General features: G+C 20.4%; 1 protein-coding gene across 1 annotated transcript; it reads right to left on the reverse strand.

Moving 5' to 3' along the window:
• Window positions 1–19,925: 19,925 nt before the first annotated feature.
• On the reverse strand, window positions 19,926–21,395 carry P175DRAFT_0514365 (uncharacterized protein; the record flags this gene model as incomplete). The annotated part of the gene is made up of 4 exons (XM_040898802.1): window positions 19,926–20,592; window positions 20,672–20,871; window positions 21,025–21,203; window positions 21,259–21,395. The coding sequence occupies 4 exons, from the start codon at window positions 21,393–21,395 to the stop codon at window positions 20,245–20,247; spliced, it is 864 nt and encodes a 287-aa protein (XP_040753629.1). The 3' UTR covers window positions 19,926–20,244.
• Between the last annotated feature and the right edge of the window lie 1,086 nt (window positions 21,396–22,481).

The following is a 22,481-nucleotide window of genomic DNA, read 5'->3' on the forward strand; positions in this document are numbered from 1 at the left end:
TTACTAGTATTTTATTTATATCTTATTTATATAATAAAATTTATTTAAAATATCTTATATATTTTCTAAATCTTTTACTAATTATTATATATTTTTATATATTAGCTATTCTTTTTATTTAACTAGATATTAATCTTTATTATATAACTTTTATTATATAATAATCTATTTTATCTTTTATTCTTTCTTATTATTAATAATAACTAACTAAAGTAATACTAGTAAATTATTATCTTTTATATTTTATTTTTTAAAAAATAATATATAAAAAATTAGGTAAATTTTCTTATATTATTTAAGTAATTATAAATAGTATATTTATTAATTTATTATTTTAATTATTTTAAATAGTCCTTTATATTTTATATCTAGTTTCTTACTAGATCTTTATATATAGATATTCTTTATAAATAGTAATATTTATTAATTTATATAGTAGTTAATTAAATAATACTTTTTATTATAGTTTCTTACTTATTATTTAGTAGTATAGTATAAGCTCTCTTCTAGTTACTAGTATTTTACTTATAAATAGTTAAGCTATTCTCTTACTATTATAATTATATTAGAGTTCTTAATATTAATAAGCTTAAGTAATACTAGCTAGTAGCTATACTATATCTTATATAAGAATATTTCTAATAATATATTTTTTATATTATTATATATAAATTCTATTATATCTAGCTAATCTAATTAATTAATTTATTAATAACTAATATAGATCTTTAAATAAATTTTTAATATTTAATTTTAATATTCTATTTAGTTATTTATTTATAGATAAAATATAATACTTAGTTATTCTTTAACTTAAAGTTTCTAGTATAGCTAGATCTAATATTTACTAGTAAAAAATAAGTTATAATTACTTATTAAACTCTTTAATACTCCTATTTTAAATATAATCTCTTCTATAAATATATTAGCTAGCTCCTTAATATTAATATTCTTTATTATTAAGAAATATTTAACTTTCTTAATATATTAATCTATAATTATTAAGATAGTATTATATATATATTCTTTTTATATTAATAGTAATAAGCCTATAATAAAGTCTAGAATTAGATCCTACTAAAGATATTCTAGTACTAGAAGCTTTATAAACTAGCCCTATAAAAGTTATCTAGATATCTTTATTTTTTAATAAATTAAATAATTTTTTATATATTTTTTAATATTATATTATAAAATATTCTAGTAAAATTTTTATTTAATTAAATTTAATATTTTCTTTTAATTAAAGTAATTTATATATAAATTATTATAGTATACTTTTAATAATTCTTTAAGATATTTTAGGTTAGGAGGAATATTAAGGAGTTATTAAGTATTTTCTTTTCTAGAATAAGATAATAAAACTCTATAAAGTAAGTACTAAAGTCTAAGTTCTTCTATTTCTAACTATAGAGGTAGTTCTAAATATTTTAAACTTAGTTAGGATCTTTAAATACTATTTCTAGATAGTTAAGTAAGTTAGAATAGTCTAGGAACTAGGGGATACTAAATCTTATTTTAGGTAGGATTAATTTATAAGCCTTTCTAGTTAGATATCCTACTATATAGGTTAGTCAGGCCTTAGTAGCTAGAAAATAGTCTAGGTTAGTATCTATTTTATTATAAATCTATTATATAAAGTAGTAAAGATTAGAATAAGTATTATTAAATTCTTATAGGTTAGAGAGTTTCTTACTAAGATAGGTATTAAAAAAAGGACTAGTAAAAATAGGTATAGGTACTCCTATTATATTAGCTGCTATAGCTTTAGTAAGGGGGGCATGTTTAGTAGGGGCAGGGATAGTAGTCGGAGTAAGTATAGTAAAGATAGTAGTAACCTAAGGTAAATAATCTAGATAATAAGGTTATTAATAATATAGCTTATAAATTTCTTGACTGAGTCTGTAATTAGGGGTGGTTTAGGTTATTTTAATATATTAGTAGTAACTATACCTAGAGTAGGAGCTATATAATATTATAAAGAGCAGGTAGATAATAAGTATAACTAATAGTAGAGTATATATTCAGGCCATCTATATATAGGTATAATAGGTAGGGGTTAGATTAAGATAAGGACATAGCTTGAAGAGCTATAATAGAATTAGGAATAATATGGCTTAAATATAGAAATAAAGGTAGATAATTAGGGCAGAATCTAACTAGATAGGTATACAGCTATGCCATGACAATTTTTATATAAAATTTTTAAAATATAGCTTTTACTAAAAGGAAGTATATTTTCTTAACTTTATTATAGAAATTAAAAGAATCTAAATAAATTTTAAGTAAGTATATATTATAAGTAACTAGCTAGAACTATATTTATTCTATAATATTTAAGTATTCCTAAGATTTATAGGATATTTTTAAAAATTTATTTACTAGTACTTTAAGATTACTACCTTACTAAATAATATATTAAAGAAAATAGTAAAGGGGAAAAAAAATAGCCCCTTTAAAATAATAAAGAATAATTAAAGTATTTTTAAGGTATTAAAATAAATATTCTCTAGACTTCTAGTACTATAGTATTTTAATCTAAAATAAAAGATATTTCTAGTAACTAATATATTAGGATTTATAATTATAGGAATTTTAATATAATATAATAATACTTAATTTATAAAAATATAGTATATTACTTAGTAATTTATAGTCTTTTACTTAAGAAAATTAATTAAGATAAAAAAAAAATATAAAATTTATAATTAAAAATTACTAGTTATAATAAAATATTTTAAAATATAATATTATTATTTTAAAGATAATCTATATATAATATATATATAAATAAATTATATAAATCTAAAATATTTTTATATTATTAAGACTTTAAATTAATACTAGATTAGATAGATTAAATTTCTAATAATATATAATTTCTAGATTAAATATTAGTTTAATAACCTTAATCTAGCTAATATATCTTTAAGATAAAAGAATTATAAATTTTTTTAATAAAATATAATTAAGGGACTCTTACTTATACTTTAGGTAAAGCTAGGAGATTTATAAAATAATTAAAATAAAAATAGAATAATAACTTTCTAAGAGACTTTAATTATATAGTTAAAAAGTTTAGAACTTTTAACTTAAAAAATACTAGTATAAAGAGTAGTTAATAATAAGTAAGCTTATAAGATATTATTAATTACTTTATAAGACTTATTTTAGGAGATATAATATAGAAATACTTATATAAATTAAATTTAAAGTAATATTAGTAAGAAATACCTAGCATGCTAGAAATATACTTAAATAATAAAGAAATTACTTAAATAAAAAATAATAAAGTAGCTTAAAAATAATATTAAATAAAAATAAATTTATAAAAATAAATAATATATTAATAATAATAAATTAGTATAATATAATAAGATTATTTATATTTTTTTTAATTAAGTAATATACTAAAAATTATTAAAAATATATTATAATAACCTATATATAAGTTATTTTAATTAAAAGAAGATATTAAATTTTATTAAATAAAAATTTTACTAAAATATTTTATAATATAATATTAAGAAATATATAAAGAATTATTTAATTTATTAGAAAATAAAAATATCTAGATAACTTCTATAAAACTAGCTTATAAAGCTTCTAATATTAAAATACCCTTAATAAAATCTAATTCTAGATTTTATTATAGGCTTACTACTATTAATATAAAAGGGGTATATATATAATACTATTTTAATAATTATAGATTAATATATTAAGGGAGTTAAATACCTTTTAATAATAATAAATATTAATATTAAGAAGCTAGCTAATATATTTATAAAAAAGATTATACTTAAAATAAAAATATTAAAGAATTTAATAAGTAACTATAGTTTATTCTTTACTAATAAATATTAGATCTAGCTATATTAAGAGCTTTAAATTAAAAGATAACTAAATATTATATTCTACTTATAGATAGATAATTAAATAAAATATTAGAACTAGATATTAGAGACCTATTTAAAGATCTATATTAATTATTAATAAATTAACTAGATAGACTAGTTAAGTATAGTAGAATTTATATATAATAATATAAAAAATATATTATTAGGAATATCCCCTTATAAGATATAGTATAATTATTAACTAGTACTATTTAAGCTTACTAATATTAGAAACTCTAGTATAATTATAGTAATAAAAAAATAGCTTAATTAATTATAAGTAAAATACTAGTAACTAGAAAAAAGCTTATATTATATTATTAAATAGTAAGTAAGCAATTATAATAAAAGATATTATTTAATTAATTACTATATAAATTAATAAGTACTACTATTTATAAAGAATATCTATATATAGAGATCTAGTAAGAAGCTAGATATTAAATATAAAGAACTATTTAAAATAATTTAAGTAATAGACTAATAAATATACTATCTATAATTATCTAAATTATATAAGAAAATCTATCTAGTCTTCTATATATTATTTCTTAAAGAATAAAATATAAGAGATAGTAACTTACTAGTATTATTCTAGCTAGTTATTATTAATAATAAGAAAAAATAGAAGATAAAATAGATTATTATATAATAAAAGCTATATAGTAAAGACTAATATTTAATTAAATAAAAAGAATAGTTAATATATAAGAATACTTAATAATTAGTAGAAGATTTAGAAAATATATAAAATATTCTAAATAAGTTCTACTATATAAATAAGATATAAATAAAGTATTAATAAAATATTATAAATAAGTAAAATATAGAAATAATAAATTAATAGAATTAAGAAACTAAAAAGATTATAAAAATATATTAATAATATTATTTTTTTTTCTTACTAGATTTTAAGATTTAATAGGGGCATATTATAGGTATTAAAAAATTTTAAAAAAATAACTTAATTTTATTATATAAGAATAAAAATAATAAGTACTAGTACTATAATATTAATAAATTTCTTAATTATTATAATTATTTTAAATCTCTTTATTACTATTCTTTAATTCTACTATATTGCCCTTAATATACTATATATTAAGGAGATAAAATAGATTATAATTAATAAATTATAATAATCTTTTTATCTAGTTCTTAATCTTAAGATAATAAATAAAAATCTTAGTAGTATAAATTTATTAGGTATAGGCTATTATATCTACTATTTTACTAGATATTACTTAAATCTTCCTAAGACTAATATATATAGATAGAATAATAAGGAAGTACTTTTTATATAAGTAAGTATATTAAATATACTATTATTCTAGATTTAAGTATATATAAGAATAGGCTTTTATAGAATTATTATCTTTATACTACTAAGACTTAATATAATATAGGTAATATAGTATTTATATAATAGTAACTAAACTAGTAGAGGTAATTAGAATAGTTAAAGTAGCTAGGGCTATAATAGTAGCAGGAATAATAAGAGCTAGCATAATAATAGAAGCCGGCGTAATAATAGTGGCTGGAATAGCTAGAGTTATAGTAGCTAAAGAGGTAGAGGGGGAAATAGCTAGAGTTACTATAGTAGAAGAGGCAGAGGGAAAGATAATAGGAATTACTATAATATTAGGAGTGGCTATAATTATAGAAGATATAAGGGATATAGTCTTATTAAATAATAAAATAATAATAATAGGGACTATAAAAGATATACTAGTAGTAATAGGAATTATAGATATTATAGTTAATATAAGTATAGGAGGGTTTAGTATAAGAGCCTATAAATAATTAATATAATAAACCTATACTATTAGAATAAAAATACCTATAAAGTGTCACGGGGAGCAGGCGGGCAGTAGGTGTAGCTAATAGCAGGGTGTATATTCAGGCTATCTGCATATAGGTACAATATGTAGAGGTTAGGTTAGGACAAGGACATAGCTTGAAGAGCTATAACAGGATTAGGGGTAATATAGCTTAAATATAGGAGTAGAGGTAGATAATTAAGGTAAAATCTAACCAGATAGGTACATGGCTATACTATGACATGCTAGATATCTTGGAAAAACTAAGATATATAAACTAATATTATATAAATATTTCTAGCTCAGGATTTATAAATATATTAATTAATAGGTCTAGAATTATTATCTTTATTACTAAATTACTCCTTTCTAAGAAGTAAAGCAAGAAGTATTAAGATTTCTACTAATTTTTAAATATATCTAGCAAGATATAAGTATAGACTTTATTATATACTTACTACTAAGTAATAGTTATAATACTATTTTAGTTATAATTAATTATCTAATAAAGATAAAGTACTTCCTCTCCTATACTAGAATAATTAATACTAAAGAAATAACTAACCTATACCTTAAATATATCTAGAAATTTTATAATATCTCTAAAATAATTATATTAGATTATAGAGTGTCAGGGGACAGAGTTGGATTCAGATATTCATTGACTAGGAGCTAACCAGACAGAATAGTAGAATAGTAGGTATTAGATAATAGATAGAACATAGCTTAAAGAGCTATAATAAGATTAAGGATAATATAGCTTAAATATAGGAATAAGAGTAAATAGTTAAGATAGAATCTAACTAAATAGGTACTATAGCTTTATACTATAATAGTACCCCCTTTCTTAAGGTTAAGCTCTATTAAGATTAGGAAGGAATTAGCTAGAATTTCTTAAAATAATAAAGGTAATAATTATTTACTAATTAATAAGTATTTTTTAAATATTTAGCAGGCTCTTTAATTAGCTTATTATATTTAATCTACTTAATAATATATTATAGCTTAAGTTTATTATAATCTTAATAAATTTATTAAAAATTAAAAATTTTTTTAATTTTTTATTTTTCTAATTTTTCTATTTTAATAAGTAATAATAGATTAGAGTATTAATTAAGTAAAGAATTATTAGTAATAAGATAAAATAAAAATATATTAAATATAAAATAGATTCTTATACTTTTAAATAATTTAAATTTATAAATATATAGGCTAATAATTCTCTTAATATAATATAATTTAAAATTCTTCTAGTTTAATTTCTTTTATAGGTAAAGTATTTAAATATTATAAGTATCTAGCTAGACTTCTTATCCTATAGTATAGTAATATATAGGTTATCTTTAGTAATTAGCTTATACTTTATAATAAGCTTAAGTAGATAAAATCTTAATATAAATAAACTTATAAATCTTATATATAATATTAGTAAATTTCTTAATATTTTTTTTAGTAAGATAGATAGTAGAGTAGTTTAATTTAAATCTTAATATTAGATAGAATTTATAATTAGCTATAAATAATAATATTCTTATAGACTTAGAATAGATAAAGTTAGTAATAAATTTAATTATTAATAGTTATTTAGATTAATTATCTTATAGATATAATATATATACTTGTAAGTATTATCTTAAGATAGTATTAATATATTTAGTTTAATTATTAGTCTTAAAATAATAAATAATAAATAGTAGATTATAAATCTTTAAGTAGGATATTAAATATTTCTAAAAAATAATAATAAACTAGACTCTATAATTTAATATAATTATTTTAAGAATATTATAGAGCTTCTAAATATATTTAAAGTATAAATTAGTTATTCCTTTAGTATTAATTATTCTAATATAGGGGAGGAAGTATTTTATCTTTATTAAATAATTAATTATAACTAAGATAGTATTATAGCTATTATTTAGTAATAAATATATAATAAAGTCTATATTTATATCTTATTAAGTATATTTAAGAATTAGTAAAAGCCTTAATACTTCTTATTTTACTTTTTAGAAAGAAATAATTTAATAGTAAAAATAATAATTCTAGATTTATTAATTAATATATTTATAAATCCTAAATTAGAAATATTTATATAATATTAATTTATATATCTTAATTTTTTTAGAATATTTAATAATAAGATTTTTATAATAAAGTCTTAATATTTTAACTTTTATCTTATTATAATTAAATATATAAAGTTAGTTTTAGTATCTTAAATATAAACTAGTATATTTATAATTAGCTAGTATAATATTAGGATATTTTAATAAACTATTCTTTAAAATATTTAGAATAAACTAGAGCTTCTTATCTTATAGATAAGCTCTATTAAATAGTAATTATAATATTAGTAATAAGGAGATTAATTTATTAATAGTAAGTTATTTAGTAAAGTATACTTAATATTAGCTATTAATATTTAGTCTTAAATTAGTAGTAGTCTTAGATAGCAAGTTTTTAGATTTTAGAATAATCTAGTTCTAATAAAGAAATTATTTATTTTCCTCTTTAGATAGATTCTCTAACTTCCTAGTTAATATATTAGGCTTAGTACCTAATTTCTTAGAGTAGTAATATATTTAGAAGTTAAATTTTAATAGAAATTTAAATTAATAAGCTTATTAATAGTTTAATAGTTTAATTAATATAAAATATTCTAAATTCTAGTAATCTATAATAATCTTTATAAGTAATAGAGTTTTTTCTAGTTTAAAGTATTATTTTTTAAAATAATAAATAATAACTAATAATTTTTTATTATAAATCTTATAATTATATTTTATTATAAAATATTTCTTAAAAAAAAATATAATAAAGTATAATATATCTTTATTATTATATTATAATAATATTTTAATAAATATATAATTAGAAATATTAATTTCTAGAATTATATTTTTTAACTAGTTAAAAGATTTTAGTATTAAAGTATTTATAAAAGTAATTTTTAATTATTTAAATATTTCTTAATAAATAAGTATCTAGTTAAAGTTAATATTTTTCTTAATTAGGTTAACTAATAGTCTAATAATTTTTAAAAAATTATAGATAAATTAATAGTAAAAGTTCTTAAAATTAATAAAGACTTAAATATTAGTTAGATAAGTTAATATTTCCTACTTAGTAATTATTTTTACTTTATTAAGATTTATTTAAAAGCTATTTTTATTTATAATTAGTTCTAGAAACTTTATCTTATATATAAAGAATTTATATTTATTAAATTTAATATAAAGTCTTATTACTTATAAGTATTCTAATACTTATTAAATATAATAAATATATTTAGTATAAATTTAACTATAAATTAGAATATTATCTAAATATATAGTATAAAAAATATCTAGATAATTATATAAGGCTTTATTAATAAATCTCTAGAATAATACTAAGATTCTAGTAAGCCTAAATAATATTATTAAGAATTTAAATAAGTTTAATTAAATTTAGAAAATAATAAGATATTCTTATTTTTTCTTAATTTATAGATTATTAAAAGTAAAAATAATATTAATTTTTAAGAAATATCTTATTCTTTTTAGATTATTTAGTATTTCTTTTATTAGTAATAATAAGTAATAATCTTTTATAATAATTATATTTAGGGCTTAATAATTTATATAAAATTATAAGCCTTCTCTAGATTTTTTTATAAATAAAATAAAAAATATAATAAAAAAAGAATTAAAGTAAATAAAATCTTTTTTTAAATTCTTTTTAATTTATTCTTTTAAAATTTTTAGTTTATCTTAGGATATATTATATAAGCTCTTAAAAGATAGAATTTTTTTAGGTAGTAATTTAATCTTATAATTATTAAATTAATAAAATAGTAAATATTTAGCCTTCTTTAGTAAGAATATATTATAAAACTTAGTAAATTTAGAAAGTAATTATTTTTATAGCTTAGATTTAATAATAATAATAAGATTTAAAATAATTTTAATATTAATAATAATAATAATAAATATTTAGTATTTATAATAAGTATATATAATATAAGTAGTAATTAAGACTCTAGTAATATCTTAATTCTTTAAAAATTTAGGGTAGGAGTTAAGGTATTAAAAAGAAACTTTTAATAATATATTATATAATATTAAAATTTTTATAAGCTTTAGAGATATATTATAGTACTTTTTATAATAAAAGTTTTTAAATAAAATAATATAATTAATAAATTTAATTTAAGGATTATAAGTCTTTAATTAAAATAAATTAAAAATAATAAGAAAGTATATAAATTAGATTATAAAAAAAATAATATTTTTTTTAATATAATTATAAATTTTTTAAATTAAATAAATAAAATAAATAATATAATTAGATTTTATTAGAGTATTATTAAATCTTCTTAATAAAATAAGATTCCTTAATAATAGTATCTCTAATTAATTATTTATAATTTAATTATAATTTATAAAATATTTATTCTTAACTCTAGAGTTAATTATAGTAAAGATTAGTAGAATTTTATTAGAAATTTCTAGATTAATAGATAGAATTATTAATTTAAATTAGTAATTTTTCTTCTTTATTATTATTCTAGCTATTATAGCCTTTAATAGGTAGAGGAAGTGCTAGAGGTATCCTTAATTATAGCTTAGGTTAGAGATACTCTATTTTCTAATTTAGGAAATATAAGATATTTAGTAAGTAGGATTCTAGTTAATAAGGAGTATAGGTCTAGTTTAGTAATAGATATAGAGATATAGCTGGTTAGTCTTTAGTTAGGGTATAAGTAACTACTTACTAGATAGTTAGTACTACTATAGTAATAATATAGGTATTAGATTTAATAATTAAAATAATAGATAATAGATAAATTTATTAGGTCTTTAGTAGGAGTAGTAGTAATAATAAAATTAATAAGAATTATAAGAATTTAGATAGTAAAAATTAGCTTTAAAATAGATTAGAAAAATTAGGAATTTTTTATAAATAAGGATAGAATAGTACTTATATAATAATAGTAGTAATTTTTTAGATTTTATAAATAATTAATAAAATTATAGTATTATAATAAAGTCTTAAAATATATTAATATTTTTTAAAATTCTTAATTAATAGCTTATTCTAGAATTATAAATAAGATATTTTTATTTATATTTTTTTTTAATATAAGATATTAAAATTTAATAAAAAAAATATTAAATTTATAATAAATTTATTAAAAATAAAATAAATTAATATAAATATTAATTTTTAAATTTAAATTTTTAAAAGCTTTCTCTAAAATTTTTAAAATCTTAATATAATTACTTAATTTATAGATTCTATTTTAAATATATAATAAGATTTAGATATATAAAGTTTTTTTAAAATAACTAGTTATATAAGTTATTTTATTATTTAAAGTTAAAAAATAATTAAGATTTATAATTATTTTCTAGTAAATTTAAGAAGTAAAATATTTTAAATTACTTTATTAATTATTAAACTTATTAAGATTAGGAAGTTATTTAGAGGTTTAAATAATAAGAATAAATATAATAAGAGTAATAGTAATAATAAGAGGGGTAATAATATTAGTATCTCTTTTAAAAGAAAATAGTAATTAAGAAAGTATATTATTCTAAGTAAGTACTTTAAATAGCTTTTATTAGATTTCTTTAACTTATATCTTCTAGTACTTAATTATACTATCTTTTTATTAAATATAATTAAAAAGGTTAGTAATAATAAAATATAGAATAGATAATTTATAAAGTTTTTTTATAATAATAATAAAGAACTAGTATATCTTAATAATATATTATTTTAATTTATTAAAAATATTATATAAGAGAGTTTCTATATCTTTAAATAGTATAGATAATAAAGCAGGTATAATAGTAGTAATTAACTTCTAGTAGAGTAGAGCTATATAATATTAGGGGATAGAATTAGATTCAGATATTTATTAACTAGGAGCTAACTAGATAGAATAGCAAAATAATAAATATTAGATAATAGATAGGATATAGCTTAAAGAGCTATAATAGGATTAAGGATAATATGGCTTAAATATAGGAATAAGGGCAGATAGTCAAGGCAGAATCTAACTAGATAGGTACTACGGCTTTGCGCCATAACATAGAGTCTAGTTTATTACTATTTTCTAGAAATATTTAATACCTTACTTAAAGATTTATAACTTACTATCTATTACTTATTATTCTAAAATTAATAACTAAATTAAATATATTAATACTATTTTAGAATAATACTTATAAGTATATATATTATATCTATAAGATATGTCATGGCGCGAAGCTATAGTACCTATCTAGTTAGATTCTGCCTTGACTATCCACCCTTATTCCTATATTTAAGTCACATTACCCTTGATCCTGTTATAGCTCTTTAAGCTATGTCCTATCTATTACCTAATACTTATTATTCTGCTATTCTATTTAGATTAGTTCCTAATTAATAAATATTTAAATCTAACTTTATCCCCTAATATTATATAGCTCCTCTCTATTAGGAATTAATTACTACTATCATGCCTGCCTTACTACTTATACTATCTAAAAATATAGAAACCCTCCTATATAATATCCCTAATAAATTAAGATAGTATATTACTAAAATATACTAGTTCTTTATTACTATTATAGAAGAACTCTATAAATTATTTACTTTATACTCTATTATTACTAACCTTCTTAACTATATTTAATAGAAAAATAATATAATTAAGTACTAGAAAATATAAGTTAAAAAAATCTAATAAAAATTATTTAAAATACTTACTTAAAATAATATATCTTTTTAATTATTATTTTTTTCTAAAAAAAATACTAATATTACTATTCTCTTTACTACTACTACTATTCTTACTATATCTATTCTTATTACTTAAACTTCTGAATAACTTCCTAACCTTAATAAGTTTAATAACTAATAAAGTAATTTAAGATACTTTACTTCTTAAATTTACTAGAAAATAATTATAAACCTTAATTATTTTCTAATCTTAAATAATAAAATAGCTTATATAATTAATTACTTTAAAAAAATCTTATATACTTAAATCTTATTATATATCTAAGATAGAATTTATAAATTAAATAATTATATTAAAATTTTAGAAATCTTAAAGAAAATTTTTAAAAATCTAAATCTAGAAGCTAATATTTATATTAATCTATTTTATTTCTAATAAATCTATTATAAATTTAGTATTTTTTTTACTAAATTCTAATATCTTATATTAGAAAAAAATATAAATAAAGATATCTTATTTATAATTCTAGAATAAGTTATTAACTAAGAATTTTAAGAGATATTAATATATTTTAAGGCCTTATTATAATATTATAATTTTATTAATTATCTATAAAATCTAAAAAACTATTATTATTATTATATAAGTACTATCCTGCCCTTATTTATAAAGAATTCCTAGTCTTTTTAATCTATTTTAAAGCTAACTTCTACTATCTAAATTTCTATAGTCCCTATTAATCCTATTATTACTACTACTCCTACTAAAGATCTAATAGATTTATTTACTACTTATTATTTTAATTATTAAATTTAATACTTATATTACTACTATAGTAGTATTAATTATCTAATAAGTAACTATTTATATCCTAATTAAAGACTAACTAGCTATACCTTTATATTTACTACTAAATTAGACTTATACTCCTTATTAACTAGAACCTTACTTACTAAATATCCTGCATCCTTTAAATTAGAAAATAGAGTATTCCTAACCTAAGCTATAATTAGGGATATTCCTAGTACTCCCTCTATCTATTAAAGGCTATGATAGCTAGAATAATAATAAAGAAAGAAAATTACTAATTTAAATTAATAATTTTACTTATTAACTTAAAAATCCTTAATAAGATTCTATTAATCTTTATTATAATTAACTCTAGAACTAAGAATAAATATTTTATAGACTATAATTAAGTTATAAATAATTAATTAAAGATATTATTATTAAAGAATCTTATCTTACTAAGAAGATTTAATAATATTCTAGTAAAATCTAGTAATATTATTTATTTTATTTATTTAATTTAAAAAATTTATAATTATATTAAAAAAAATATTATTTTTCTTATAATCTAATTTATATACTTTCTTATTATTCTTAACTTATTTTAGTTAAAGACTTATAATCTTTAGATTAGATTTATTAATTATATTATTTTATTTAAAAGTTTTTATTATAGAAAGTACTATAATATATCTTTAAAATTTATAAAGATTTTAATATTATATAATATATTACTAAAAGCTTCTTTCTAATATTTTAATCCTTATTCTAAATTTTTAAAGAACTAAAATATTACTAGAGTCTTAGTTACTGCCTATACTATATATACCTATTATAGATACTAGATATTTATTATTATTATTACTAATATTAAAGCTACTCTAAATCTTATTACTATTATTAAATTTAAGCTATAAGAGTAACTACTCCTTAAGTTTATTAAGTTCTATAATATATTCTTACTAAAGGAGGCTAAGTATTTACTATTTTACTAATCTAATAATTATAAGATTAAATTATTATCTAGAAAAACCTTATCTTTTAGGAGCCTATATAACATGTCCTAAGATAAATTAAAAATTTTAAAGAAATAGATTAAAAAAAACTTAAAAAAAGATTTTATTTATTTTAATTTTTTTCTTACTATATCTTCTATTTTATTTATAAAGAAATCTAGAAAAAGCCTATAATTTTATATAGATTATTAAGCTTTAAATATAATTATTATAAAAGATTATTACTTATTACTATTAATAAAAGAGATACTAAATAACTTAAAAAAAATAAAATATTTCTTAAAAATTAATATTATTTCTATTTTTAATAATCTATAGATTAAGAAAGAATAAGAATATCTTACTATCTTTTAAATTTAATTAGGCCTATTTAAATTCTTAATAATATTATTTAAGCTTACTAGAACTCTAGTATTATTCTAGAGATTTATTAATAAAATTTTATATAATTATTTAGATATTTTCTATATTATATATTTAAATAATATTCTAATTTATAGCTAAATCTATACTAACTATATCTATTATATTTAATAAGTATTAGAATATCTATAAGTAATAAAACTTTATACTAAATTTAGTAAATATAAATTCTTTATATATAAAATAAAGTTTCTAGAACTAATTATAGATAAAAATAGCTTTTAAATAAACCCTAATAAAGTAAAAATAATTATTAAATAAGAAATACTAATCTATTTAACTAATATTTAAGCCTTTATTAACTTTAAGAACTTTTATTACTAATTTATTTATAATTTTTTAAAAATTATTAAATTATTAGTTAACTTAATTAAGAAGAATATTAACTTTAACTAGATATTTATTTATTAAAAAATATTTAAATAATTAAAAGCTACTTTTATAAATACTTTAATATTAAAATCTTTTAATTAATTAAAAAATATAATTCTAGAAATTAATATCTTTAATTATATATTTATTAGAATATTATTATAATATAATAATAAAAGTATATTATATTTTATTATATTTTTTTTAAGAAATATTTTATAATAAAATATAATTATAAGATTTATAATAAAGAATTATTAGTTATTATTTATTATTTTAAAGAATAATATTCTAAATTAAAAAGAATTCTATTATTTATAAAGATTATTATAAATTACTAGAATTTAGAGTATTTTATATTAATTAAATTACTAAATTATTAATAAGTCTATTAATTTAAATTTTTATTAAAATTTAACTTTTAAATATATTATTATTCTAGAAAGTTAGGTACTAAGCCTAATATACTAACTAGAAGGTTAGAGAACTTATTTAAGAAAAGGAATAAATAATTCCTTTATTAGAGCTAGATTATTCTAAAATCTAAAAACTTACTACTTAAGATTACTATTAATCTAAGATTAAATATTAATAACTAATACTAAATATACTTTATTAAATAACTTATTATTAATAAACTAATCTCCCTGCTACTAATACTATAATTACTATTTAATAAAGTTTATTTATAAGATAAGAAGCTCTAATTTATTTTAAATATTTTAAAGAATAATTTACTAAGATACCTTAATATTATACTAGCTAATTATAGATATACTAATCTATACTTAAGATATTAAGATTAATTTTATATATCTAACTATAATAAGATAAAAGCTAAAATATTAAGACTTTATTATAAAAATCCTATTATTAAATATTCTAGAAAAATTAAAATATATAAATTAATATTATATAAATATTTCTAGCCTAGGATTTATAAGTATATTAATTAATAAGTCTAGAATTATTATTTTTATTACTAAATTATTCTTTCTTAAGAAATAAAATAAGAAGTATTAAAGTCTTTATTAATTCCTAAATATACTTAATAAAATATAAGTATAGACTTTATTATATACTTATTATTAAGTAATAATTATAATATTATTCTAGTTATAATTAATTATTTAATAAAGATAAAGTACTTCTTTTCTTATATTAGAATAATTAATATTAAAAGAGTAGCTAATTTATATCTTAAATATATCTAGAAATTTTATAATATTCCTAAAATAATTATATTAAATTATAAAGTCTAGTTTATTATTATTTTCTAGAAATACTTAATATCCTATCTAAAGATTTATAATCTATTATTTATTATTTATTATTCTAAAATTAATAATTAAACTAAATATATTAATATTATTTTAGGATAATATTTATAAGTATATATATTATACTTATAAGATAATTAATTTAAATAATTATTAATAATTAAGTTTACTACTAACTTTATCTACTTTAAGTCTATAAAAGTATTATTATTTATAACTAATTATAGATTCTATCTAATATTAAGATTTAAATTAAGCTATCTTATTATTTACTTTATTAAAAAAAATACTAAGAAATTTATTAATATTATATATAAGATTTATAAGTTTATTTATATTAAAATTTTATTTACTTAAGCTTATTATAAAGTATAAGCTAATTATTAAAGGTAATCTATATATTACTATACTATAGGATAAGAAATCTAGCTAGATACTTATAATATTTAAATACTTTACTTATAGAAAAAATTAAACTAGAAGAATTTTAGGCTATATTATATTAAAAGGATTATTAGCTTATATACTTATAAATTTAAACTACCTAAAAATATAAGAATCTATTTTATATTTAATATATCTTTACTTTATCCTACTACTAATAATTCTTTATCTAATTAATATCTTAATCTACTACTACTTATTAAAGTAAAAAGATTAAAAGAATAAAAAGTTAAGAAAGTTTTTAATTCTTAATAAGTTTATTAAGATTATAGTAAATTTAAGCTATAATATACTATTAAGTAAATTAAATATAATAAATTAATTAAAGAGCCTATTAAGTATCTAGAGAATATTTACTAATTAGTAAATAATTACTATCTCTATTATTTTAAGAAATCCTAGCTAATTCCTCCCTAGTCTTAATAGAGCTTGACCCTAAGGAAGGGGGTACTATTATAGTATAAAGCTATAGTATCTATCTAGTTAGATTCTACCTTAACTATCCACCCTTATTCCTATATTTAAGCTATATTACCCTTAATCCTATTATAGCTCTTCAAGCTATATCCTGTCTATTACCTGACACTTACTGTTCTGCTGTTCTATCTGGATTAGCTCCTAGTCAATGAATATCTGAATCCAACTCTGTCCCCTGACAAGATAATTAGTTTAAATAATTATTAATAATTAAATTTACTACTAACTTTATTTATTTTAAATTTATAAAAATATTATTATTTATAATTAATTATAGATTTTATTTAATATTAGGGTTTAAATTAAGCTATCTTATTATTTACTTTATTAAGAAAAATATTAAGAAGTTTACTAATATTATATATAAGATTTATAAATTTATTTATATTAAGATCTTATTTACTTAAGCTTATTATAAAATATAAGCTAATTATTAAAAATAACCTATATATTATTATATTATAGAATAAAAAATTTAATTAAATATTTATAATATTTAAATACTCTATTTATAAAAAAAATTAAATTAAAAGAATTTTAAATTATATTATATTAAGAAAATTATTAACTTATATACTTATAAATTTAAATTACTTAAAAATATAAAAATTTATTTTATATTTAATATATTTTTACTTTATTTTATTATTAATAATTCTTTACTTAATTAATATCTTAATCTATTATTATTTATTAAAGTTAAAGAATTAAAAGAATAAAAAGTTAAGAAAGTTCTTAATTCTTAATAAGTTTATTAAGATTATAGTAAACCTAAATTATAATATACTATTAAATAAATTAAATATAATAAATTAACTAAAGAGCTTACTAAATATCTAGAAAATATTTATTAATTAATAAATAATTACTATCTTTATTATCTTAAAAAGTCCTAACTATTTCCTTCCTAGTCTTAATAGAGCTTAACCCTAAAAAAGAAGATATTATTATAATATAAAGCTATAATATTTATTTAATTAGATTCTATCTTAATTATCTACCCTTATTTCTATATTTAAGCTATATTATTCCTAATCCTATTATAACTCTTCAAGCTATATCCTATTTATTACCTGATACCTACTATTCTACTGTTCTGTCTGGTTAGCTCCTAGTTAATGAATATCTGAATCCAACTCTGCACCCTGACAAATTTTATATAAATTTAATACTAGTAATAATATATATATATTACTCTAGTCTCTTACTATAGCTATACTAGTATAATAGCCTATTAGTATAAATAGGGATAATAAGAACTAGTATATTTAATATATAAAGAATATATAAATTATCTAGTTATTAAATAACTTTTACTTAATTAGTTACTACCTAAGTAATAGATTAATTATTTTATAATTTAAGAAAATACTTCTTTTATAGATATATTATAACTTTCTTAGAATAAATACTATACTAGTACTAGTAATATATAATAATTTATAGTATAAGAATCTTCTTAAATAGCTAGTATTCTATAATAGAATATAGATAGAAGGTAGCTAGATATAGATAAAAATATAATATTAAATAGGAAAATTAATAGAAATACTTAAAAGAATCTAAATTTAACTAGGCTTTTTAGCTAGACTAGCCCCTAAATATTTTATTTACTAGTACTACTAATCTATTACCTCTATATATAGCTATCCTAGTCTATCCCCTACCAAATCTTTAACAAAATCCTAACTAACTTTAATATAGTACCATATATTTACCTGATACCTATAGGCTCTAAAACTTAGGAATCTATAATTTAAGTGGCTAATCTATATCTAGTAAAAATTTAAGCCATAACATGCAACAGGTTCCACAGGCACCCTACTCCAGAATATTGAGCCACCCATTCAGCGCTGGTCCTCTGCCAAACCCTAGAGCCATGGTAGTAGCCTTCCTCAACCCTTGTGGGATAGAATTTAATAGATTAGAGATAGATTCTAAATAGCTTTATATAATAGACATGTTACTAAGGGGGGTGTATTAGAGTACTATACTTAGTAAATATAACCAGTACCACTATTAAGTGAATAGTAACATGTGACTACCCAGTATATTTAGGCCACTATTTCCTTCCAGATCTCCATGCTTCTTCGAAGCATCTCTCCATCTCCTAGTTAGACCCAATTAAATCCATTTCAGTCAACTTACTACCGTCATAGTTTGACAAACCTATCATCATTAATTATCCATAAGTCAAATCTCTAAATAGGGGGTAAGAATTTTAATTTTAAAATCTAAATACTCTGGGTTCAACCCCTATCTATATTAAAATTACTTGGGATATCTTAGAAGGTCGATTCGGAGGTCGATTAGGAGGTCGATTAGGAGGTCGATTAGGAGGTCAATTAGGAGGTCGATTCGGAGGTTGATTAGGAGGTCAACTAGGAGGTCGATTCGGAGGTCAATTCGGAGGTCGATTAGGAGGTCAATTCGGAGGTCAATTCGGAGGTCGATTAGGAGGTCAACTAGGAGGTCAACTAGGAGGTCAACTAGGAGGTCAACTGGTCAATTAGGAGGTAGATTGAAAGTATAAATAGAGAACTCACTAGGTCATAGTTAATTATATAATATAATATAGTAATATATCTTGTACAACATCAAATATATGAATCTAGCAGGCGGTTGTTGTAGCGGTCAAAGGTCTTAGTGAGAATTTTGATTGTTGCGGAGTGGCGGTATTAGCTTGCCGTACCCCTGGAGGGCTAGTGTATAGTGCAGCTAGGCTCTAGATAATTCCTCTCATCGGTCTGTACTACCATGTAGCTTTTCCCGCAGAAAACCTAAGAGAAATCAAACAAACTAAACTGCGAAGCGGAAAAGATCAAGTCCAACATGCCATTAAATCCCTGCTACATGAATTATACCCCTGTCTAATGAAAGATAGTTTCGGACAGGTTTCGGGTCTTGGATAGACAGCTCAGTAAAACTCTTCGATTTTGTTTACAGCACATTAAGGTAAGTATAAATAAAAACATCAACAGCAGTGAAATATCAAACCCGTATGGTTCAAGTAGCTTGGGTGAACCAACGATGCTCAAGTGCTTCTCTGGCGGTGATTCTTCTGTTTGGATCTAGGTTCGTCATCTTGCCCACGAGGTCCCTAAATTCGGGCTCAACGTAATTCCAAGATTCGAAAGGCTCTCTAGGGCTCTCTGATGTGAAGTCGCCGGCGAGTGTGATCAAGCGCCCATGAAAAGCATTAGATTCCCCAATATGCTCCAGCAATCCAGCAAAGCCCTGCTCGTCCGCAAAATAGGATATATGTCTCCGGAGAACGTAGCGCCAAGAGTCTGATGCATGAAGCTCGCAGTCACGGACTCGAAAAACCATCTCGTTCAGCATGACGTATATCATCTGAAGAAAGTATTAGCAGTCATTGCGGCAGAACGGTACAAGAAAGGGACACGCGCACCACAATTGCAAAAGAATACACATCTGAAGCTTGGTTCTGGCGAGATCGGCACCAGCTTTCAGGGCTCCTCCATATGGCATTGCCGCAGAGTGGTCCTCTCAGCCATTTCCCAGGTGGCACAAGAACCGCGTCCTCAAGGTCCGAGATCTGAACTTTTTTGATGATGATTTCACCCTGGATACTCTCATCGTAATCAACAAGGATATTGTTCGCTTTGATATCTGTTTCAAGTCAGTAATTTAATGAGAACGACATTGGGGGGCTAGGCTTCCCATTATGAAGAACTCCTCGCTCATGCATATCAGCCAGCCCATGCAGTGCGCATTGTAGTATATAGATTTTCGTCTCTCGCGGTAGAGGAGTGAGACTTAAACGAAGCAAGTCTCCGGTAAGGAATGGGTAGATAAATAACCCGAGGTCTGGGATAGTGTCTACTACTGATCGCAGGTTGGGGCAGGCTGCGAGTTGTTTCTGCAAATCCAACTGATACTCGAACTCGCCTGGGATCATATTCTTGATAACGTATTCCCCTTCATCAGCGCTTTCCGCCGTTCTTCAGGGTTAGTATCGATGACACGCGCGCCGAATGCTTATCGAAGGACCCATACCGTGCACGATAGACGCATAGCAGGGGCTTTCTGCGATCAGCGAGGACTTCTTCTATCCTATAAATTCGTCCAGAGTCACCCTTGAATTGTGCACCCAGGTGTAAAGGCTCTTCATGAGACTGCAAAGTGGTTAGCATCGCGTATCTTCGAGAAAACTGCCGACCGAGACGAGGGTAACGGGACACCAATTGCAAGGGTTTTGTTGGAACTGATGACGAGAAGGAAAGAGTGGAAAAAATCCCACGAGTAAATACTGAATTATTCAGCATAGTAGAAGGTAGAGAATATTTGTTCTCTGGCCCTGGGGCAGTGGATGAATGAAATCATATGGGGGCAGTCGGCGACCTGAGTTCAGATCACGTGATTGAAAATATATGTCGGATATATGATGATCCTAGGGGTAGCTCAATGGAAGCAGGTGATCGGATATATTGATGTGTGTGTCTGTTGGGGGGTTGTGTGCTTGCCTAAGGCCTTAATATAGGGTAATAACCCCCCCTTTGCTTACTAAGTACATCACGAGATACGCCTTCAATTCAACAATATAAAGATACGTCATGTATCTATCATACATCATACATCAGATGTATTAATGGCTCCAGCAATATGGACTGCAGTACAATATTTCAAATACAGCTAAGCTTATGTCGGAGATTCAAGTAGGATTAGTCTATTGGGTATTTTTGAATGATTACTGGTAGAAGAAGGTACGAAAAAAGAGGGTTTTCGCTGTTGAACGTCCCAGCGTGTGGCACCGATACATGGTCACAATACAGTACATACTGGGGATTCTAATTTACAAAAATATGTATGTAGTTATAGATGCAGGGACTCGAATCTTGATTAATAATGCTGTAGTATGTATTCTTTTTATTATTCATTTCAGCAGGATTTGTATCCGGGTTCGAGTCTCTATTTCGAGAGGCTGCTGTCGCCGTTGTTGTTTTGTTTTCTGTTCCATGTAGCGCGCGCAAACGCCAATGGCGTATTGGAACAATTCTTCTGTGGCTAGGGGGGGAAACAGGTGTAATATCTAATATCTTTGCTACCAGCGTCTAATGGAAACCAATCAAATTCATAGTATAATTACCAGGGGCTTCGGCACTGCGGCAGTGCCAAGAAAGTCCAGCACCAGCACTGGTTTGTAATGAGGCCTTGTTAGTCTAAATTTAATGTATGTTGCAGGTACCAGGGTCCAGCGCTCTACTCTATCGAAGGACTTT

Source organism: Aspergillus ochraceoroseus (genome assembly GCF_002846915.1).
Source record: "Aspergillus ochraceoroseus IBT 24754 chromosome Unknown P175scaffold_2, whole genome shotgun sequence".
Lineage (NCBI taxonomy): Eukaryota > Fungi > Ascomycota > Eurotiomycetes > Eurotiales > Aspergillaceae > Aspergillus > Aspergillus ochraceoroseus.